At 37.4% G+C, this 25,605-nt stretch overlaps 1 protein-coding gene across 1 annotated transcript in view; it reads right to left on the bottom strand.

Moving 5' to 3' along the window:
• The window catches only part of LOC131848870 (uncharacterized), an 83,725-nt gene that overhangs the window by 32,949 nt on the left and 25,171 nt on the right, over window positions 1-25,605 (bottom strand). Inside the window, exons 3-11 of the mRNA XM_059198820.1 lie at window positions 12,961-13,174; window positions 12,313-12,426; window positions 11,402-11,569; window positions 10,438-10,716; window positions 9,714-9,839; window positions 8,391-8,598; window positions 7,125-7,287; window positions 5,423-5,568; window positions 4,683-4,791 (exon numbers count right to left, since the gene is read on the bottom strand). Of these exons, the coding sequence (XP_059054803.1) occupies window positions 4,683-4,791; window positions 5,423-5,568; window positions 7,125-7,287; window positions 8,391-8,598; window positions 9,714-9,839; window positions 10,438-10,716; window positions 11,402-11,569; window positions 12,313-12,426; window positions 12,961-13,174 (1,527 nt within the window). The remainder of the gene's footprint in view (window positions 1-4,682; window positions 4,792-5,422; window positions 5,569-7,124; window positions 7,288-8,390; window positions 8,599-9,713; window positions 9,840-10,437; window positions 10,717-11,401; window positions 11,570-12,312; window positions 12,427-12,960; window positions 13,175-25,605) is intronic.

The raw sequence follows: 25,605 nt of genomic DNA, 5'->3' as shown, positions 1-25,605 counted from the left end.
TATCATCCTCCACTGGTGCCCGCTGATGCACCATTCCATTGTCATCATCATCTGCTTCTTCCTTGTCCCATTTATTTGTAGTCAGCGTAATATATTTTTCTCTTTCATTTCTACATACATGAATATCATGGATTTACTCTCTTGTTGGGTTGGATCATCCCCGTTCATCTTAGGTCTCCGTGTACATCTGCTCCAGAGAACTCTGTTCGAGGTTGTCTGTATAGTAAGATTGTGCTGGTCCATCTGCTTCTTAATATTGTTCCAGCAAGTGGCCTGTCGCTACCTCTGGTCGAGTTTGGCATCTTGACCACTTTGAGGACACGCAGTCGTCTTCGCATCATGGTTTTAGCCACTTTCATAAACCATATCATAACCATACCATTGACCTATCTCAAACAACCCATACTATCTCTTAAGAGACTTAAATGCGTACAATTCTGATATTGAAACATTGTCAATTTCGTCGTTGCTTTTAAATTACACTCAATCATACTTCATCCACTTAATACCACCTTCCACATAACGAGTACAAACAGGGCAAAAAGTCGCAGCGAAGAACCGGGGACGAAAAAACCCGAGTCTGTGGGCAATCGTTGAATAATTCATGTAGCCGGAGCGCGGTGTGTTGACACGGCGTAATTAAAAAGCCCGACCGCTCGATTCACAAGGATTTCTGACATTATTGATATTGTACATATTATGTGGACTTTTTTACTCCGCTTTATTTATTCTCGTTCCGTTATTTGATATTTGATTATTGAGATGATGAATTGAGTGATGTTAATAATATATGTATAGAAATATCACAATATTCATGTGGGATTTGATAGATTGATACTTCAGAGAAATAAAAATATTGATGTGAAACGAGGGAGAGAAAGTTAACGGCAAAAACTGCTCCATATGTTACGGTCATCCTTCTGTGGTGTGCCTCGTTGCCTAAAACTGGGATATCTCAAAATAATAACCAAACGAGAAATAGTGAATCACTGGCAGAATATGCCAGGATTAGTACATTCAAAAGCCCTAATAATGGACTACTACGAATCAATACTCCGATAGACTAATTACTATTGAGTAACAACAATATATGCATCATGACTAGGGCCCTCACTGCACACTGTAATTTAAACACATGACAAAATTAGGTCTCAGCTTAACAACAATCTGCAGATTCTGCTAAGCACACGACGAAACGGCTCTGCACATTCTATGTGGTTGTTGTTCCACTCACGCATAAGCGAAATATCTCCTTTGGAAAGTATACACTATACCCTGAGGAGATAAAATTCATCGCTCCTAAGATTATTCTTCAATTCTTATCCCTTTAACTTTTAAAACAAGGACGAGCACAATAGATCTATGTAGGTCACAGTGTTACAGGTCTTAACACCTGATTTAGGGGTAAAGGGGATTGTTAGTAATGTGGACTGATGATTTCAATGTACCATGTCAGGATGACCTCCATGCGATTCCCCCTGGAAACCATTGTGATAAATTTTTGGTGAATTTGTCACTGATGGGCTAACTGACCTGACCTCATGCTCATGTTATCATCCTCCACTGGTGCCCTGCCAGCGTAAACCGATAGGGCAGACGGGTACACCATTCCATTATCATCTCAATAAAAAAGCGAGAAAAACAAAAGAAGTAAATAGAACAAAGACGTAGATTTGTCCATCTTTGAATGGAAGATTGCAGAGATAAGTAAAAACTATTATTTGCTCTTACTAGATCCCATATTTATACAACGGAAGACTTTATAATTCATAGTTTTATCCGTTAATACTACATTCTTGATTTATATCATAACTAACACTAAGTGAAGTGGGGAGGGAATTGTAAGATTGCTGATATACAGTCGGTTAGTAATCAGTAATCATTGCCCAACATATCGAGGTTGGTCCATCGGGACTGTAGTACAATTCAATAGTCAATAATTATATCGATTTATCGATTTGATGAATATACTGAATGTTTATATTTGTTTCGCTAAATTAACTATACATAATTACAAATACGTTATTATGACTAACGAAAAACAATCGGGGTAAGAATAATAATCGGGGTATATAGTTTAAGTCCTATTCTCAGACCTACTGAATATGCACACTAGATTTCATAAGAATCGGTCAGGACGTTAGAGAAGTTTTATATATTGGTAACTTTAACCAGTTTCAATCTATAAAATAGATAACAGCGTTCATAGTGTATCTTTCTTAATATATTTGTTAGTAATGTGGACTAATAACCACATAGCTAGCAATGTACCATGTTAGGTTGACTGCCACGCGGTTCCCATGAAAACCACCAAGATAAATCCTGGTAAATTTGTGTTGGGCTAACTGACCTGACCTCATTCATCTTATCATCCTCTACTGGTGCCCCGCCAGCGTATACCGTTAGCGCAGGCGGGTGTACCATTCCATTATCTATACATATAAATAAAATTGGAGTGTCTGTTTGTAATATTGAAATAATCGTTTACTACATACATATGAATATAAATACGCTACATATACCAAAAAAAAACACTTTTTACAATTTTTGTCTATCTGTCTGTCGGGCTGTTTGTTCCGGCTAATCTCTGAAATGGCTGGACCGATTTTGACGGGACTTCTATTGGAAGGTAGCTGATGTAATAAGGAGTAACTTAAGCTACTTTTATTTTAAAAAAAAATAAAGTTAAATTCCTTGCAGGCACAGCTAATCATCAATAAAAAACATATTTAAAATATCGAAAATCCCCTGTTTGAACAGGTAACGTCAAGCAAGTTTGTCTGCTAAATAATCGTTTACAGAGTAATAGGTTTTATTTAAAATTCAAAAATAATTATTCAAGTAGGACATTTTAGCCGCTTATGAACGTCAAATTTTTTACATTATAATTATCAATAAATATATATTGTTCAAAATCTACCCTGTATCATCGTAAGCACAGATATTATATTATATTAGAGTCCGTTAGTTTTCTGTTCCCGCGCGTTCCCTTCCCCTACCTAACTAGTAACAAACCGACTGTACAGCGGCCTTGACGCGCGCGCGCATTGTGTTGTGAATTAAAATAAATTAGAACTGTGTTAAACCTACTGTGAAACTGAAGCCCAAGAAATCCGCAGAACCATAAAGGTAAATGACTGACGCTTCCTTATTTTTCATATATATATACAGAGAGTAAATTCCCTAACATTTTGGTAGCAGTGTAATTTCCCAAACATATATATTTCTAAATAGTTGGATCTCATTCTTCTTGCCCTTTTTTGTGTAATTGCAATGAATAGTAAAAAACCAGATCGCCTGGTGGTAAAGGTAGCATCTCTGTTTACTACATCGATATTTCTGAGTCAGTTCTGAGGTCTACATCAAGAAACTCTATATGTCACTAGCTATTCCCTGCGACTTCTTTTGAATAGAATTTAAAAAATGACAGTCACTAAAGATACACATATAATATTAGCCATTTGAGAGTGAAAGTCCCTTTAAAATCTGTGAAGCCGTTTCCGAGATTAACAAGATTTTTGTTGAACACGCATTTAGTGAAAAGCTGTTAATTTGAAATTACAAACAGACACATTAATTTCATTAATTTGCATAGATTTACACTTCTGATTGACTCTCCAATAATGAAAACACTGATAACAAATCAAATTACTCAGAGAAATGGCGGTAAGGTCTCCAAACCTATTAGAAAACACTGAAAACTCCGAGAGATGGCGGTAAGGCGGCGCAAAGGTAATTCAAACTCATTCAAACTTCAGTCTCCAAACCTCTATATTAAGAGCTTTGTCATGTTTAAAGGATCATCCATACATTACGACATTCCAAAGTCACAAATTGAAGAACGCGGGATTGCGCTCGCAGCCTGCGCGGTCTTTTCGTTCTCTCTTTCTACATTTACATGCTTATTCTTTCTCTAAAAGCCGATTCGCTCGTGAAGGGGGGTACGTGTAAAATCAAATGTCACAATTTATCGACCCCTCACCACATAAATATCTGATGTAAGTTATGGATGATCCATTAACCAGCAAAATGGAAAAACGTCTATTTAATATTGTTTTTTTCTATCTGCGATTAGCTTTCATTTGATTGTTTTCGTTATCAGTCTCTTTCAGTTTACACACATGCAATGATGTAGGCCTTTCCTAATTCATATACTTGTGTCAGATTAGAGTCAGACGTGACTTTTTCAGCCTGAATAGACGTTTATTAAAATGATTAAATATATATAGCATGCAATAAGTGAAACGTCAAGCGTCGCGTTTAACACGAAGTGGGGGGAGGGGCTTTTGGTCGTGGTTCGGTGAGGTCTCACCCTCATTTTTTGCACGCCTAAGGAGGGGCTTTTGGTCGTGGTTCGGTGAGGTCTCACCCGCATTTTTTGCACGCCTAAGGAGGGGCTTTTGGTCATGGTTCGGTGAGGTCTCACCCGCATTTTTTGCACGCCTAAGAAGGGGTCCAATATTTCTTGAATTTTATACGAACTTCGTGACTCTTCCAATCCCTTATTATACATTGTCGACATATTTTGACGACTCCCCCTCCCCTTCATCGATTAAGGGGGGTACCCTGTGACCCGAGTTATGGAACCAATAAAATGGACAAAATCGCCTTCGGTACGTGGCCTTTTTTGCCTGAATAGACGTTTATTACAATGATATAAAATATACAGCATGCAATAATACCTGGCAGGGTGGGCTGGTGCTGCGGGAGAGCCCTGCAGCGAGGTTGGTGGCAGCTGCATGAGGCCCTCTTCCACACTCACATCCTTGTCTACCACTCGCGCAGTAGACCCTACGACACGTAATTATATCGTTAGAAACATACATACAATTAGACATGAAGACTATCTACTAATAAAAGAGTAAAAGGAAGGAAAATGAACTCTATGCGTTGACAATTGAGTTTATTTTTGTTTTAGTATGGAGTGTAGGAAAAAATATATTAATACAAAAAACTTGACTAACTTGATTTGAGTGTGATACATGTATAATAAATACACGTACTAGGTTTTTTTATGGCATAGGAGACTAACGAGCGTGTGGCCGCAATATTAGGAGAATTCTAAGTGAGTTAACACACTTTTAAGGAGGAAAAGATTCTTTCTTGAAGGCTTCAATGTCGTTTGCTTTTGGAAATATCAAGTCTGGGAAATGACTCTACAATGATAATGATATTTATATTCTGGAGGGTATTCTGGTGCTAATTCAACAGCGGTATTGATTTGAACAATACTCAAAACACTCTCCGTGATAAATACAGTAGAAAATGCACAGTGCTGCAATCTATCGAGGTATCGGGAAAGAGAGGGGGAAGAAGGTAAAGAACCACTGTGGTGTGGGAAGAGGTAAAGAAATACTTGGGGAGGGAGAAAAATGAATAAAGGGAGGAGGGGATACAGGGGGAGGTGCAAATAAACACTAACCTTGCGAGCGCTGCAGCCGCGTGGTGACGCCGGCAGGCAGCTCGGGCTCCGGTGCAGGCCGAGCCGGGTTGCGGTTGGAGCGCCGCTGCCGAGGTTTCCTCAGCAGTTGTTTGTAGTTTTCAGCCTTTTTTGATAAGTAGTAAAATCTGTTGGACAATACACAATAATTAATAACTATAATAATTGAACAAACTTTTTTTTTAAGGTTATGGCAACCAAGAAAGATTGAGGTTACTTTTTTCTTTTTTTTATAGTATATGGGACAAGCGAGCATACGATCCACCTAATGGTAAGTGATTAAAACCACCATGAGCACCTGCAACACCTGAGTACAAGTGCGTTACCAACCTTTTAATAAGGAATAAGCTCTTTTCTTATATTTCAATATCGTGTCGCTTCAGAAACACTAATACTATAAAGTGGTGGTACTATACAATAATGGTAAAATGTTTCTAAACGCACGGTGTACGCCCGCCAATTATTGGTATTTTAGTTTCTGGCGTGATGGGTGATGGTGAAATTAAGCAGCTGGTACCGAAATTGTTAGTAATGTGGATTAATATTATTGCTAGTAATGTACTATCACGTTGACTTCCTCGCGGTTCCACCTGGAAACCATCAAAGTTCCTGACGAATTTGTCAGGATGGGCTAACTGACTTGACCTTATGCTCATCTTATTATTCTCCACTGGTACACCGCCAGCGTAACATCTGAAAACTGGACTAACTGACATAATATAATGTTCATCGTATCATCCTCCACTGGCGCATCGGAGCCGCAACTGACTCTTACTAGGCTTTATACTATAACTATCTTAAATTTCAACTTTTAGAGGTTTCCTACAAAGACCACATGTATAAGATTTATCCACCAGTTTTCCATTCTCTATCCACCCAAAGGTAGAGATTGCTTAGCGATAAGACTGGCTCTTTGTATTACATAATGTATATTTACTATTTTTATTTTATTATTTTCTGTAGTTGGTGCAATAAGAAGTGTTGGTCTGTTAGAACGAGGTGCAATCGATGATTAGACTGGTATGGCAGACGAAGTGTGTTTGAATATTTGAATAGAGAGTGTATCGTCATCTTGTCTGCCTACGTGTAAAATATCCGTTTTTTCTATGTCGTATTAATAAATGTGTTTTTATATAACTTTATTTTGTTCAGGAATATATTTTTGTTTGTCTGTTATTTACTTGTATGCCACTAGTTAGTCTGTTGAGAAGTTCGGAGGTAACATCCCTCACATGATCAAACTATAGGCAGCACACACATTCCAGTGCAGTGGCGACCGCACATGCATTACGATAAACGTATCGTAGTATTAATGTCGGGCTAAAATAATGTATTACTTTAAATCCAAAATAAACAATTTTGGAGATCTTTCACACTCCACTATTTTAGTCTCTGACACGATTGTTATCAACTCACCACTATAGCGTTATATATAATGTGATGAGATGTCGCTACATAATTTATTTGTTTCCTCTAGTATCTTAAGTAGTGAGAATATAGATGTAATAATTGTACTACATTTGTAAGTTTATTTGGTAGTGCTACATAGCTTATTAGTAACGTATACATTCAACGTGGAGTCGTAACGTCGACTGGGTTTACACTGAACTTAGATGTTATGTTGAGACGTAAATATTACTAGGGTAGGCACATTAGTATAAATAAAATAAATAAACTAATATACCTAACACAATCTCGTACACTCTTTCTGGGCAGAAAGCTTGCTATCTGACCAAAGTTCTTCGGATGCTGGAGGTACTTCTCCCGAAACACCTCCCGCTCCGCCTGCGACCACACGTTCCTGAGCTGGAGCTCTTTATGTTCCGCCTCCATGTCCATGCAACGACCTGCAAAATATTACATTCATAAATAATCATAATAATAATCCAGAACAACCCATATTCTTGCCTGCTTTTTAAGCTCGGAATTTACTTATTAGTAATATATTTCAATAATGTTGTGTTATTGCATGATAATTGAAAATCACATATTACATAAGTGTAACCGACGAAAATCTGTATTTAATATTAATTTCCAATTGTGTCACAACATTATTTTAAAATCCCAAAAAGCTGGCAACACAGGTAATGTCAATTTGATCTCTGATTAAAAAAACAAACTACAGTCCCAAGCTGAGTTATAAAGCTTGTGTTATAGGTACTAGACAAGTGATAGAATGATTTTGAATGATGCTTAAATATTTGAATTTAAATACATCCATAAAATACATAAATAATAATAATAGAAAATAGGAAAGCAGATTATTAGGACTGTGGACTTATGACCGCGGTTGACCATGGAAACAATTGTGATATTCCTAACGAATTTGTCAGGTCACGATGGGCTAACTGACCTGGCCTCGTGTTCATCTTATCATTTTCCACTGGTTCCCCGGCAGTGTTTACCGTTAGTAAAGGCGGGTGCACCACTCTACTAAATATATATAACTCAAAGGTGACTGACATAGTGATCTATCAACGCACAGCCCAAACCACTGGACGGATCGGGCTGAAATTTGGCATGCAGGTAGATGTTATGACGCAGGCATCCGCTAATAAAGGGTTTTGATTAATTCTACCCCCAAGAGGATAAAATAGGGGATGAAAGTTTGTATGAAACTTTGTCAATTTTAAACCGATCGGGCTGAGACTTTTAAAGCTACTATGAAGTAGACATCCCATAAGAAAGGATTTTGATAAATTCCACCCCTAAGGGGATAAATTAATGCGAGCGAAGCCGCGGGCAAAAGCTAGTTTATATATATATACATACATAGACAACTCATAGACTGATACAAACAATCATACTCATGAATACAAATGTTTGCACGGTGCGAGGAATCGCCACCGCGCGACCGTAAGTAACTACTCGAACTCAGAACAGGTTATCATTCTTTCTTCTAGTAGTTATATAGGTTCCTTTTTGTTGTAATTATATAAATAAAACTAACGGTTGGTGTCGACGTAGACTGGCCGCGTGTCGGTGGGGTCCCTCAATAGGGGGGGTACCACCGTCAGCGACCGCATCTTCTTGTCCTCGTGCTCCTGCTCGTGGAGCCCGTCTGCGATCTCCTCCAGCTCCGCTTCCGACTTCACGCGCGCTCCGAGCCGGTTGAACCGTTCTCTCTCCTCGCGCTGCTTCCGAAGCTCGGGAAACACCTGGAAGGAATTCAAAAGAAATTATAAAATATTTCTAAATACCATAATTTACCATAGACAGAGGGATCGATGGTTTAGCGTTTCAGCACATCTCATTTTTCTATAGTCACGGGTTCGATTTCTCACACGATGTAAATATATATATTACCATATTATTTTCTGTGAATATTATGCATGTATTTATAAAATAAAATTGAGTTCTATGGTACCCTTATGGGTACCATCAAACTCAATTTGGAAATACCTACATGGCACTGTGTGAATTGTCCCTTGTATTACATTGTATGATACCCAGAACTATACTATTATATTATTACTATAAATATAACTCTAATCCTTGCTTTTTTATGCAATTAGACTGGCAAATATGCTAACAGCACACCTGATGGTTTTTGGTAACCATGATTTTTATACAGGACTACGATCTTCATGTTATCATCGTATCTGACATAGATATAGTAGTTGGCCTTCAGCCGCTCCATAAGTCCTTCCGCGGCTTTGGAGCGGCATCTTGGCGGCCAAGTGCGTCCAACAACATTAGAATAGTTCAAAAGAAAAATAAAACATGTTATTCTATAACGTGATACAACTACTACATATGTTGCTATTGCAAAGATACCAGGCATATCAATTACAGGATATAAAGAAATTATATTCTGTAATTTTACTGCCTTATCTCAACTTTAAACTGGAACACAGATTATAAAGCAAGCTGTTTGGCAGCTGAAATAGGTGAAAATAAAGTACCCAAGCAGACGATGTCTTTATAAAACCTGTGAGTTTCATATCCATTTTTTTGTAGAGGACGAACGAGCTTGCGGCTCACCTGATGGTACGTGATTACCGGCGCCCATGAGCATCCGCAACACCAGGGGAATTGCAAGTGCGTTGTCGGCCTTTTAAGAAGGAATATGTTTTTTTTTTAATTAAATCATCATCATCATCGCAGCCCGGAAGACGTCCACTGCTGGACATAGGCCTCCCCCAAAGATCTCCACGACGGTCCTGCGCTCGCATCCAAAGCCTTCCAGCGATCTTGACCAAATCGTCGGTCCACCTAGCTGGAGGCCTTCCCACATAAAATTAAAGTACTAGTCAAATATGTGTAAAAATACCTTTTCAAAAAATTCTCTATTCCTCGCGTCCTTGGCTTTCCTCTTCTGGCCCAGTTCTATCCTTTCCACTCTTCTCAGCCAGTCAGCCGCGCGTCTGCTATACGCCTCCGCTAATAAATCTTCACGCTGTAACAACACATTTAAAACTATATAAAGTACAGTCCTCCATACAGGGAGAAGGAGGTCGTTAGGAATGTGGACTCATGACCTATTACTAGCAATGTACCATGTCAGGTTGACCTCCACGCGGTTCCCCCTGGAAACCATCGTGATAAATTCCTGGTGAATTTGTCACGATGGGCTAACTGACCTGACCTCATGCTCATCTAATCATCCTCCACTGGTGCCCCGCCAGCGTAAACCGTTAGCGCAGGCGGGTGCACCATTCCATTATCCATAAAAAAAAGTCCTCCATACAATAATCTATTGAAAATAGAGTTTGGCTATAATCTATACATATAAATAAAATTGGAGTGTCTGTTTGTAATATTGAAATAACCGTTTTTTACTACATGCATATGAATATAACTACGGTACATACACTAAAATAACATTTTTTACTATTTTTGTCTGTCAGTCTTTTTGTTCCGGCTAATCTCTGAAATGGCTGGACTAATCTTTGGCGATAGGACCTTAATAATGTTCAAATTTAGAATTTAAACTAATTATAATCACTAGTAAGAAAAAATAAAAAGAATAGGCAGATATATAAAAATATAGTTACCATCTCAGCCTCCTGCTTCAGCCGCCGGATGTGTTCCGCGAGGGGTTTCCTGAAGAGGCGATGCTTGCGGATGTTCTCGTGGTACTGCTCCGTGTCCTGGGGCTGGTTGTAGAGCGGATAGAGGGGATACCGCGGGGAGAGCGGCGAGGGGGGCGAGGGGAGGGTCACCTCCGGCGCGGGCGCCCCCTCCTCCGCAGAGGGGGAGGCGGGGGGCGCCGCGGGGGGCACCGCCGCCGGCGCCGGGCCCAGGTGCGTCAGCTGCCCGTGTGCCGATGCGGCCTGATGGGAGACAATTAAATTACTTTCAAGACCTTCCTCAAGGTTAGGAACCTTAATAAGTTTATGTTGGATTCAAATATGCCCATTGTAAGCGACGTTCCATAAACTAAAAATATTAAAATCTTATTAATATTATAAACGTGAAAGTTTGAGAATGGATGGATGTTTGTTACTCTTTCACGCAAAAACTACTTAACGGATTTTGATAAAACTTTACAGCAAGTGCGTTTTATGCACAAATAATGTGGCACTCTAAGAAGATTTATTAGTGATGTCGTTTTTCTCACAAATCATTATCTTTTTCATCCATCCATTAATATCTATCGTCCATATTATCTTTCACACAATCCATCCATCTTTATTTTAGTGCTTTCCAAGACATGAACTTCGCTCCTCCGCATTACATGGCCATACCAGCTTAATCTGTTACCTCTTTTTCTCACAAATATACAGTCTAATTTAATACATTTAGTCCTAGCTTTCGTAGATAAGCGAGTTGAGTTTCTTGTCAGTTTTTCTCATCTCGAAATCATTCCAAACCGACAGTAGCTTTGACATCATAAGAGTTTGTAATAGACCTATGTGAATAAAGATATTCTGAATTTGAATAAACCTGTGCCACGAAAGCCAGTTCCCTCCAACATACTATAAACATTTTAATTGCATATTTAAATAATTGATATACCTTTTTCCTGTTGTCTGCGTAGACGCACTGCGCCAAACTCCTGTGTCTGGGCGGCGCTTCCTCCGGCTCTTCTGCCCGCGCCGGTTTGGATGCAGTCTGTTCCAACTCCTGCTGCTTCTTCTTGAGCTTCGACAGCGTCGCTTCCGATAGCGACATTTCACGGTCCACCTGCAACCATAAACAATCAACTGTTAGGTATAATTTTATATACATTACGACTCTCTCTAGGGTCCTCACTGGTCACTACAAATTAAACAAACCTAGGCGTGTTAACAACAAAGAATTGGAAATTTGCCTATTGGAAGAAGAAACGCCACTATACATCCTAGGTTGTACCACTCATGCATAAACAAAATGTCTCCTTTGGATGGTATACACTATCCCGAGGAGATAAAGACCATCGATCCTAAGAATATATTTCAATCCTTGTCCTTGACGGGCCTAGACAACGAACTCTACAAAAACTATGCAGGTCGCAGTGGTACTGGTCTCTTTAGCACAAAGTAACAGATCAAACCCCTTAATAAAAAAAAATAACCACAACTTCATCTCCATTTTTATACGGAACATCTGATGGTAAACGGTCATCGCTGCCTATAAAAACATCAGAGGTGACCCATCGCTAGTAATGTACCATATCAGGTTGAGCTCCACGCAATTCCGTCTGGAAGCCATCGTGATAAATTCCTGGTGAACTTACCACGATGGGCAAACTGATCTCACTTCATGCTCGTTAACGTAAGGTGCAACATTCAGTTATCATCCAATAATGTAATGGGGAACCAGAAACTTGCGCGCGCCCTATTTAATAAAGATAGTTTGGGAATAACACAACAAAATGTTTGATCAACAGCAGTATCAACGGGAGACCTTGGGTAATTATCAACTTATTAAAAAATAACGAAGATCACCTTAGATATCTGCTGTAGCAGGTCATCCTTGGTGGTTCTGAAGCTCTGGTCTTCGGTGGACTCCGACGGCGGGTTCGGCGAGAGGTCCACCGTGCTATACGAGTTCACCGGCTCCTGTAATACATCATTTTTTCATTATTTTTGAAGATTTATCAGCGCCATCTAGTCCTAAATAAGCAGAACTTGTCTTATAGGTACCAGGCATCATCTGCTTCTTCCTTATCCCATTTATTTGTAGTCGGCGTAATATGTTTTCTCTTCCATTCCTCGCTCGCAGTCATCTCGTTATTTACTCCCTTTCTTATCATATCATCTTTCACACAGTCCATCCATCTCTTTTTCGGCCTTTCTCTGACCAGGCAATAGATATTAAATATATACTTAATATATATCGAAAACACTTACTATACAAACAATCATACTCATGACTACAGATGTTTGCATCATGCGAGGAATCGAACCCGCAATCATAAGAAGTAAGGCAGTGTGCTTAACCTATGGATCAGACCGTGAAAGTGTTTGATATTCAAAATATTGAGTATTTTGTAAATAAGTATATTAATGTTATAACTATCTTAGGCCGCGAAATCCTGAGGCCCTTCCACTGGACCATCAAGGTCTTTGTTCATATATAAAATGATTCCTTACCCTGGTGTCGACCCTGAGTGGCTGGTGCAGTGGCAGCGCGGTGGCGGGCGACCGTTCGACACCGAACCGGATCTTCTTGAAGGGCGGAGGATCAGCCGGAGAGGGATGCTGTACAGGCGTGGGGATGTAGGGCCCACCCAGCAGCGACACGCGGGTCCCCGGCCGGTACTCGCCCGCCGCGCTGCCGCCCCCGCCCCGCACATACCCGCCGTCCCTGGAAAACAGACAAACAGTCATTATTACACTTTGAATGAACAATATTTGGTTTAGATCTCTAAAGAATAATGTTTGAGTGGAAAGTTCGAATATACAATAGTTATTTTAATATATCATTTATACAGTGCATACTTGTCTAACATCTTACTAATATTGTAAACGTAAAAGTTTGTGTGTATCGATGGATATTTGTTATTATTTAACGCAAACTACTGACCATATTTTGGTGAAACTTTACAATAATATAGCTTATACATCAGAATAACACATAGGCATATATCTAAATATACATAACTCAAAGGTAACTGACATAGTGATCTATCAACGCACAGCCTAAACCACTGGGTGGATCGGGCTGAAATTTGGCATGCAGGAAGATGTTATGACGTAGGCATCCGCTAAGAAAGGATTTTGATTAATTCTACCCCCAAAGGGATAAAATAGGGGATGAAAGACTGTATGAAACTTTGTCAATTTTAAACCGATCGGGCTGAGACTTTGCATGCATAAAGCTACTATAACGTAGGCATCCCCTAAGAAAGGATTTTGATAAATTCCACCCCTAAGGGGATAAATTAACGCGAGCGAAGCCGCGGGCAAAAGCTAGTATAATATAAAGACAATTATCAAGGAAGTGTGCAGACAAAGTTGTGCGGGTCATCTAGTAATTAATATATCTACTATTATTATAATATATGTTTTGTAATTTATTATAATAATATATTATATATAATATTACTATTAGTATCTAGTAGTTAATATCTTTAAAAATCATCTGACTGAACTGTCGTAATAAATGGTCGTCACCCATAAAAACGATTACTAAAAAAGTACATAATTAAAGTGTTAATTCTTGAAATGATTATTTTAATATATTACAATACGCTTACATACTTTTTTAGGTGAACTATACGTAAAAACGTATGTAAGCGAGACCATCATAAAAAAAAACAGTTCAAAAGAGAACGTGGTAACGTCATCCCTTTTGAAAACAGTTAGAAATAAAAGTAGTCTATATAGAAAGCTAAATATAAAACTGACGGAGCATTATATTAATATATCATAATAGAGTTCACGTAAAAACGTCTGTAATTCAAATTCAAATACAAAATATCTTTATTCATGTAGGTCTATTACAGACTCTGATATGTCAAATCTCCCGTCAGTTCGGAATGATTTCGAGATGAGAACAACTGAAAAGAAACTCAGCTCCTATATTTTTTAATAAATCTTGTACATATTTACAATAATACAGATTAATATATATTCAAATCTGGGAGTATAGAGTAATCATCTGCATATGCTATTGCAAAAACAAAAAATCTAATCAGTGTTCGCAACCTGAACAGACCAAGCAGCACCCGTTCACGAGTATGGCGGATGAGCCATCCATCATTGCACACAACCATATTAGAGGGAGCACATCGACCCGGCCCACCACGCCGCCATAAGTTTTAACTTTATAGTGAGTATGACTGTTTCATGTAAGCGACACCATTATAAAAAAAAGTTCAATAGAGAACGTGGTCCTTTTTGAAAACGGTTAAAAGTAAAAGTGGTCTAGAAAGCCAAATATAAAACAGACGGTCGTTAAACTGAAAGTTATAAACACACAAATTATTCCGTCTATTTTCATAGCTGACGTGACAACTTTGGTGTAACTAATTTCCATTTTAAATTAAACAAACATATATCGAGTATTTCGTATGAATATATCGTAAGAGGTGAGGGGATTGTTACTAACTATTGTTACTAATTGATCCAGAGGTCCCGTCGTAAGTCTCTTTTTCTCTTTTCTGTTTACTCTTGTTCTATATGTATATATATTTATTTGTTAATTCTTAGCAACGTGTTTTTGTTTTGTTCATTTTTAAAAGTCAATTGTAAATGTGAGTGTCGTGTTTCTAACAGTCCACCGAATAAATAATAACAATAATCTCAGGGCAATTCACACAGCGTTCATATTTTTTCGTAAATACATACATATTATACATAGAAAACACCCAGACCGACACAAATAATCATACTCATGAATACAAATGTTTGTACCGTGCGAGGAATCGAATCCGCGACCATCGGAAGTACGGCAATATGCTAAACCTAAATTTCATTTCTATGGTAGATGATGGAATGAGGTTAGTTACACCATCATTGCAAATTCACTAAGAAATAACAACGATGGTTACCCAGCAGATCACCTTCACCTGGAATTGCATGGCGGTTAATTTCTGGAGTATTTACCGGCCTAATTGAACTGACTTCATTGCTCATCCCATCATCCTCCACTGGTGAACCTACCAGCGAAAATCCTAAGCGTGAACAAATATATAAATATATTAAAAACATTTAGAAGTAAAACAATAGTGAAATAACATTGTTGTTGTATGAGAGAACAACGAAGGTGGAAGTTTAGTAGATAAAATGAATGAAATAAATACCAATACATACTCCAGTAATAGCAAAATCTGCAGAACATATCTATCATGAACGATACGGTAGTTCTAATGCAAATTATGAAAATTATAACAAGTTTGTTTGTATGGGCAATTTGACTCATAAATGCAAAACAACGCCATCATAAAAACGTCGTATTTCTTGTCAATCTCGCCGTCAATCACATGTCAATCATACTGTCTTTAATTTGCAACTTGCTAGTGTCAACTGTTCTATTTTTTTTTTTGAGATTATCACAGTTCTAAGTTATAATATTAGTTAATTTTGATAATTCACCACCCACATGAATTTCTTTGATTGTCCTTTGGTGGGTTGACCATGAGATCGCATTGAATGTTTTAAATCCGTCATGTGCACTTTTATTTGTGTATTTGTGCACTAAAGTTTGAATAAATAAATAAATATTTTATTTGTAATCAATAAACTCAAAAACTACTTGATAATTCTACAGAATTCTTTCTACTAAAGACAGTTATATTATGAAAACTGCATATTTAATTTAAATTCCGCTCTGGATCGTATCTGGCTCAAAGGATCAAGCAATTCAGCTCGGAAATGCTGCCAGCATTATGGTCCTTCGGGCCGGATACGAGACGGGACAATTTTTGTTGATAACTGTCTTGTTATTTGTAATATTGTATTGTGTAATTATAATTTAATTGATTACTTTGCTTGTAATATAAATGTATATAGGCAATGACTAATATCTGTATGCTTAGATCGTATAGGGTTTATTAAATGCAAGTCGAAAGTCATGTGGAATATTCATGAAACTGCAAGATTTTCACAAAGAAAATAAGTTATGATTTATGTTTGATAACCTCGAAGGTCTAGTGGTTTAGCAAACTCTTTCCTTCCGATGGTCACGAGTTCAATTCCTCGCACAGTAAAAACATTTGTATTCATGAGTATGATTGTTTGTATGGGTTTGGATGTTTTCTATGTATATGACGTGTGTATTTACAAAAAAAAATAATCAAGTTTATTTATAAGTTGTCAAGTACCCATAAAAACTTGGAACTAGATGGCGCTGTGTGAATTGCCTGAATAATAATTATTGTTTATTCTTTATTGCATTATTTATAATAAATGTACAATTGGCGAGCCTAATACTATATGGCATTCTCTGCCAGCTAACTAAACAATTGTATTATATTAGATACTATGTTATGAATATATAGTTATATATGTCTGACTGTACATAGGTACAATAACCTGTTCATTATATGACGACGCACTCACGTGCATACCTGGAGTGCGTGTCAATTGGCACGTAAGTGGAAGGTTTACGATCAGTATTGCCAGATGACAGCCCAACTTTCCCGAAAATGATGTCAAAAATTACGCGAAAATTCAAGTGTTGATGAAAGTTCTCCCAAGAGCTATCAAGCACAATTATACTTTCGATAACCTGCTGTGCCTTTTGTTACATTGCTTTTTTACAGCACTTTTTTTTTCTGGCACTTCGAAGACAAAAATGATGACTTTGATTTCTTTTATGTCATTTATTGTGCTAAATACTGAGTTAGCAACAATGATAACCTTCTTTTAGGCCGCTCATTCCACAACAGTATATTTTGTTTACTTCTAAGGCGTCACGAAAGTGATTATACTAGTGTAAAACGGGAGTGTTTCAAGAATTGTTGCTTACCCTAAACTTATTACTAGCATATCTACCTACAAAACAATATTCCTTTCCGCTACTTCTAAAACATTGACTACATGGGAACCTTTTTATACATTCGCCTCTTCTTTTCTGCCTAAAAATATAAAAAGTTACTATTTTGAGTGAAGCAGTCAAAGATGCGCATGTAACAAATTCTGGTATTCGACAATGGTATTGACAATCTGCCCATTGTATCATAAAAAATCTCCCTAAAATAATGTTTTTTTAATGGATGATAATAGTATGGCGCATCCGACTGCGCTATCGGTTTGCGCTGGCGGAGCACCAGTGGAGGATGATAAGATGAACTTGAGGTCCTGTCAGTTAGCCTATCGTGATAAATACACCAGGAATTTATCACGATAGTTTCCAAAAGAACCGCGTAGAAGTCAACCTGTATTGGTACATAGCTAGCATTGTCATCAGTCCCTATTACCAATCCCCATTCTCCCTCCCTAAAACAATGGTGGAATCACCCAATATGGCAACACTATTTGTGACCCTATTACGCGCTCAGTATAAATTGTTTTCAAAGTACAAGACTCAGGTGACACGCCACCAGGTGTTAATGGGTGTTGTCAAATGATACACGAACAAGTCAAATTAAATTCCCACTGTATATGACGAGCACTAATTTTCGTTAGTCAATCAGAAAATTAACACCTGACATACAGACAGACATCGCCTACCATATATGTATCTATGGATGGACACATATAATAAAAATGTTACTCATCGCTGTCTGTACATGATATACATAAATACATGTGTATATATGATGTAAAAACTATTATTTATGGGACTTCATCAACCTAATAGAACCCAAAACGATGTTTATTGGAAATTTTGTCCATTTGTTTAAGTTCGTTAATGTCAGAAATGGCTTAACCAATTTCGGTACGGTTTTCGTTAATATATTATGTTACAAGGGACACTTACTTAAGTGTATGTTTTACTTAAAAACTAACTTTTAATTAACCTAATAACCTAACCTAACGTTTTTACAAAAAAAATAATATTCCAATTGGTTTACAAAGAAAAATAAAGTATCATAACGCTTGTGAGTATACGTGCTCATCTCAGAAACGAAATAAAAAAAAATGTATTTGTATCAATTATCTACTATCCATAACACAAGCTTTAGCTAGCTAAACTTGGGTTTAGTTGGCGCTGTGCAAATTGTCCTGACATTTGTCAAAAACACACGATGTCCCGGTTTCAGATACTATAGAAATATTGCTAATCTAGTATTATTATTAGTATTGTATATATAGTACACTATCACAGTTTTTGCCTGCTCCATAAATCGTATAGTTTATTTTTACGCGGCCAAGCGTAGTATCTGAACACGTGCCACGTGCTTCTGCGTCATGCGCATAATTTAGGAGATATAAAACATAACACAAATATACAAAGTACAGTATATTTTTTCTCTATCTGCCGCATAAACATCTTGCTTATAGAGTATCTCTTTTTTATATTGGTATAGCAAAGAAGCTGGTCGTAAGTGGCAACTGATGCCTGTATACCGACATGATGTGTCTGCATATTTCTGCCACAGCCACTGAGATACGGCAGAGAAATGACAGGGTACAGAGACATATCATCTTAGACCTCTAGAATGGCAATTCTTTAGTTGTATCGCCTAAATACCTATATGAACAGTGCTTGACTAGTTTTAGGACAACCGTTTTATAATCTGTGTTTCGAGTGGAGGCTGAGATTTAGCAGGGAAATTACAGGGTAAATCTGGAATGGCAACGTTTGAGTTGTGTCACATGATATCGTGATATCTGTAACGGTGTACCGTTAGCTAGTACATCGTTAGTTACATAAAATAAAACTAAAAATAAACGTTCGAGAATAACATTTAGAGGAATTGCATCAACAAAATTGTGATAAAATGCAATCAGTTATTTTTGTGCGTCCTTTCCCAACTGTCGGTCTGGTTGGCGCATCTCCAGAACATTGTGAATTTTAATAACACTTACGGCTACGTCCAGAGTCATAGTTTGGCACGCGAGAGACCATACGTCAGACGAAATTAAAAAAAAAGTAGGTATAGCTTATATTTTAACAACATTGTTCCCAGATTATTGTAGGAATCCGTTACGATTTCCCTGTCGAATATAGAATAGATAACATTATTAAAAAAATAAGACAAACAAAATGAAACACAAATAGCTATAAAATAAAAAAAAGTCTGAGTGGCAACGCATGGGCAGTATGACGGATATCCCATGATTATTTGGTGTCCGTAGCGCTGTTCATGCATATAGACATTTTTTCAGACTACTCTAATGCTGTCGGCCGTAGCTGGCCTTTACAGCTTCACCGGGCGATAGGGGGCGAGTGAAGATGGCACTCCAAAAACGCGGAAGGCTTAGGGAGCAGCTGAAGCCCAACTTCTGCGTGACGGATGCGATTTTAGTTTGAGGGTGCTGCTAGGGATGCGAACGTCGGTTCAGGCCGTCGTAATTTCGATCCTCGTTTGAATTGGACGGGAGATATTTCGAAAGGGGTGTATAAGTATAAATGACGGTTACAATTCACTAATACTTGGGTCATCAGTTTGTTTGCAATCTAAACTAACTGAGTAAAACCTAGGAGGTCTTGATTTCCCAGTTCTAGCTCCTTTCCCAGGATTTATTCTGATTTTTGTATAGTCCTGGGACGTCGTGTTAACAGCGTCCAGGGTTTTAAAATCTAAACATTCGCGAGGCTCCTTTTTAACCAGTTTTTGATATGTAATTTTATAAAAAATATGATTTTTTAAATTTAATTTTTGCATCTTTATTACGTCCTGTAAACTGAATTATCCTGCTACAAATCCTGATTTTTAGAATTTAGAGCTGGCAACCCTAATTATACTGGTAAAACGAAATTCAAATCCAGTTTTTTTTTATTTGGCTTTGGCAACCCTACAGTTAAATTTAAAAGTATATAACATGGACAGTATTTCGCGTGAACGCACATACAGGAGCATAATTAGGTTTGAATTTCAATACATATACTAACATATGTAATTGAATGTTTGAATAGAGTTATGTTTAGTGCGAAATACGAGATGCATCTTCAGAGTGATAGTTAGCAGAATGGGTCACGTTTATCAACGGTTCTCAGGCCAGTTAGGAGTTGCTTACTTGGAAATGTCTAATGTAACGTTATAGCCCGTTTGTAAACATCATAGCATCTTATATTACTAATATTATAAATGCGAAAGTTTGTGAGTATGGATAGATGAATTTTTGTTAGTCTTTTGCGTAAAAACTAATGAACAATTTTAAGGAAACTTAACAATAACACATCTAGTCCCACGGTAAGCAGAGCTTGTGTTATTGGTATTGGACAACTTATATAAATACTTAAATATATATATTTTTGTAAATACATACATCATCATTATATTATACAGTATAAAATAAAGTCGCTGTGGCTGTCTGTCCGTCCGTATGTTAGCTTAAATCTTTAAAACTACGCAACGGATTTTGAGGCGCTTTTTTTAATAGATAGAGTGATTCAAGAGGAAGGTTTATATATATATAATAAATGTACACCCGTGCGAAGCCGGGGCGAGTAGCTAGTAATATATAAAAACATACAAAACACAGACCGATACAAATACTCGTACTCATGAATACGAATGTTTTCATCGTCCCAAGAATCGAACACACGACCATCGGAAGTAAAGCGGTGTGCTAAATCGCTAGTCCATCGAGGCCGTTAAAGTTCTTAGTCGTAAGAAAATAACACTTCGTTGACTCGCCGATGATTGCTGATAATGTTGACATGTAATTCTCGACCCGGGATAATGTTACAATTGCATGATGTCGTGTGAATTGAGACGCCGACTAGCAGATAACATAATGATGTTATTCTTCCTCAGATTTCACCGTGAGAACATCATACAATATCTGTATTCGTGTCAAATTCCTTTCACGGGGTAGGCAGAGACTACCGAGTACTTTTTTTATTGGGTTGCTTGGGCTATTGACAGGTGCTTAGACCTGTAGCACGGCGACCTACATAGACCTATTGTGCTCGCATTTTCAAAGAAGGATATTCTTAGGAGAGATGGCTTTTATCTCCTCCGGATAGAGTGTAAAATTCCTTTCAGGGGTAGACAGAGACAACCGAGTACAACTATAGAAAAGTGTAAATACATCTACTTAACGAAAATGTGGAATTGTTAGTAATGTGGACACTTGATCTCAACGCGGTTCCCCCTGGAAACCATAATTATAAACTTTTGGTGAATTTATCACAACGGACTAACTGACCTGACCTCATGCTCATCTTATCATCCTCCTATGGTGCCCCACTAGCGTAAACCGTTAGCGCAGGCGCGTGTACCATTCCTTTATCATACATAAAAAATGTACATTGGTTATCTTCAAAAAATGTACACTAAATAATAATAATAATAATAATAATATCAGGACAATTCACACAGCGCCATCTAGACCCAAGTTAAGCTAGATATAGATATTTTTTTTTGTAAATACATACATATTATACATAGAAAACACCCAGACCGATACAAACAATCATACTCATGATTACAAATGTTTGCGCCGTTGGAGGAATCGATCCCGCGATCATCGTAAGTGCTAGACCGCTAGACCACCGAGGTCGTCGGGGTACTAAAACAGGTAATAATACTTTCCAAGTGCGAGTGGCAACACTGGCAACCCTAAATGCAATAGTAATTGAGTCTGTGTGTATGTATGTGCGCACCGAACCGCGCAACTCATTGCGGGAGTAATGTTCGGCATCCATCGTTGGCATTTCATGATATTGTAAATATTTTGCTTATGTCAATTACTGCTGAATGAATCCATTACTGTATTAATTAACTTCTTTTTTTAAATTGTGTAATATACATACGTCGACGGCCTCGGTGGTCTAGCGGTTTAGCACTTACGATGATCGCGGGATCGATTCCTCCAACGGCGCAAATAGTTGTATTCACGAAAACTATTGTTTGTATCGGTCTACGTTTTTATATAATGTACATATTTACAAAAACAATGTAATATATATAGACATTTATATCAGTTGTCTAGCACTGATAACATAAGCTCTGCTTAGCTTAAGATTAGATGGCGTTATCTTTTTACTCTGATGCTGTTGGCCGCAGCTGGCCTTTACAGATTTGCCGAGCGATAAGAGGAAGTGCAGATGGCACTTAAACCTGCGGAAGGACTTAAGGAGCGGCTGGAGGCCCACTCTTATACGGAAGCGAGTTCGAACCTCGGCTCAGGCCTTCGTAAACTCGATTCCCGTTTGAATTGAACGGGACTAGATCGGAGGGGAAACATATGGATAAGCGAGTAAAGCAACACGTAACAGGGCCGATAGCTCCCATGTTCCCATGGGATGCACCTAACGGTTCAAAACTTCGGCTCAGGCCATCATAATTTCGATCCCCGTTTGAATTGGACGAGGGATTGTAGTGCAAGCTGTTCTAGATTGTAATATACAGTCGTAAAAACGTTACTTGTGTCTCGCTCGCACGATACAAACAATGCTCGCTTCGCTATGCGCCTGCGCATCCAGCGCGACGTTCTTTTGTCGAGGCGCGCTTGAAATTCATTGTTACAAATACGGTTCATAATAATGATTGCACACGTTTTATCAATGTCTTCATTTACATATACTTTTTTTTATTTCCTACAGTAATTAATGCATCTGCGCATGTTTTGTTAGGCACATGATTATTGTACTTAAAGGTTTTTGTTTTAATTTCTATGGAATGATGCTCTCGTCTGCGGTAAGGGTTTACGTTGGTGGGGTATCAGTGGAAGATGATAAGATGAACATGAAATCAGTTATGCCATCGTGATAAAATACTTAAAGATTTTTGTTTTAATAGAATGGTGTCACTTTCTGCGTTAACGGTTTACGCTGGCGGGACACCAATAGAAGATGAGATGAACATAATGCTCGGTCAGTTAAACCGTAGTTACAAAATATTCACCAGCAATTTATCGTGATGATGAAAAACCGCGTGGAGGTCAAGTTTACATGGTACATTGCGTATTAATAAAAACTGTGACAAATTAAAAAAAAAAAATGTGTTTTATGTATAAATAAATCTAATAGATATCATTATCGTGTCACAGTGTTTATAATTAAACTCCTCCAAAACGACTTAACTGATTTTTATGAAATTGTGTGTATTCAATAGGTCTGAGAATAGAACGTAAACTATTTTTTATACCCCTAAGTGATAAGGATGGTCCACAACAAAAAATACTATTATATTTGCTCTATTTTTAATTTATTTTTTTTCTAATTCGCCACTTTATGTACAAACAAACGGCCTCCACTAATTTATAATATACAGTTGCCACGTCTGTCTGATTATGTTGTCTGTAATGATTTTGCGAAATATTTAATATTAACTTAATTTTTATGTAAAAAATATTTTTATTAATTAAAATTATTTAATTAAGTATATAAAGTCAATGTAGGTGTGATAAATATGCAATTTACTTTAGTAGAACATGAAACAGTAGACCCATTTGTCACGGCGTAGGTCGACCCGTTCTGACCCAGCTGACTCAAAGGGCGCGCCACGCAACATTCCTACTTGTATTGTTTTAAAAGGATATACGCACATACGGCTGGAATTTACGAATACTATTATTATGGAATTAATTATTATTGTTGTATTTATATACATACTAGCTGTGCCCGCGGTTTCACTATCGTTAAATTTCAATACATAAATTTCAATAAAAAATATAGCCTATAGGTTATTCTGATGCATAAGCTGTAAAGTTTCATCAAAATCCGTTCAGTAGTTTTTGCGTGAAAGAGTAACAAACATCCATACTCACAAATTTTCGCGTTTATAATGCACCAGCTAATCAGCCTATCATATATAATCATATATAAAGTTTCCTCTTGAATCACTCTATCTATTTCAAAACCGCTTCAAAATCGGTTGCGTAGTTTTAAAGATTTAAGCATATATAGGGACGGACAGACAGCGACAGCGACTTTGTTTTATACTATGTAATGATAGGTATTATTAAGACGTTTAGTTTCTACATTACATATCTTCTATCTTTGTATAATGTAAATAAAGCTATCTATCTATCTATCTACTCAAAACATCAATTATATCATATTTACCGAGCAAATCTTATTACTCACTACACGATTACATGAATGGCTCGTCATTGCATGACAATAGTTGTTCATGCACGGGATTTTCATTTTATATTAAACACAGACATCTATATAAATAAACGATGTAAATAAACTGGCTTTTAAAAAACACAGTAATTCAATTGAGTTTCTTGCCAGTTCTTCTCAGTTGTATCTGTATACTGAACTGGACGGTAGGGAAAAAAATTGTAATACAAAAAAATTGATGTTCATAAGTGGCTAAAATGTCCTATTTATTCATAAATGATTTTTGTATTTGAATTTGAATCTATTGTATATTTTGCGGAAGTCCAATTCATATCTTAATGGATTTATATTACGCTCGCCGAAGACATACTAGACATATCTGACATGATACAGCATCCTAGCTATATCTGAGCTCTATTCTTTGCCTGATGATACCTAGTTTAGCGGCGAAACAGGATACAAGGCATCTCTGATGACTGTATACCTAGATGAAGTGTCTGGACATGTCTGCCACAGCCGCTGAGATAGGGCAGGGAAATTACAGGGTAACGTGACATATCATCTTAGTCTTCTGAAATGGTAACGCACGGGTGGTATCGCCTATATACCTATATGATCAGTGCTCGACTAATTCTGCCACTTTGTAAGTAGATTTATAACCAATTGCATTTATATGTATAGATAAATATATAAATATGAATATAATTAATGGCATGATAGAAGATCCTGGAAGGTGGCAAGAACTCCACCGACTTGAGCGTCGCTCTTAAATTATGAATTAATATTAATATGTATATATTATTTTTTCTTTTTCCTCCATTTTCTTGTATAGTTATTACTGTGATTTTTTTCTCTCTACATTGTGTTAAATTAAAGTTCTGTACAATCTCGTATGCCAGAAAGAATAGCGTCTCTTTTATACATTTTTTTTTGTATTCAAAAGTATTTAAGTTTTTTTTTACTCCTTTATGTACACAACTGCAAATGTACCAATAATATTTACAGAATGTTGAAGCTTTCGTGGCACAGGTTCACCTACATCGAAAGCCAGGGCTAACTATATTTAATTGTACCGTGCATTTATGAATAAAGTTTATTATTATTATTATATACACTGTTATCTACGATCCAAAACTAGTCCGTTTGCTTACATTTTCACGACA

The sequence above is a fragment of the Achroia grisella genome, unplaced genomic scaffold, assembly GCF_030625045.1.
Source record: "Achroia grisella isolate CSIRO2021 unplaced genomic scaffold, CSIRO_AGI_Agris_v1 utg598, whole genome shotgun sequence".
Classification (NCBI taxonomy): domain Eukaryota; kingdom Metazoa; phylum Arthropoda; class Insecta; order Lepidoptera; family Pyralidae; genus Achroia; species Achroia grisella.
The sequence above is the reverse complement of the archived record's forward strand: the minus strand, read 5'-3'. Positions and strand labels throughout refer to the sequence as shown.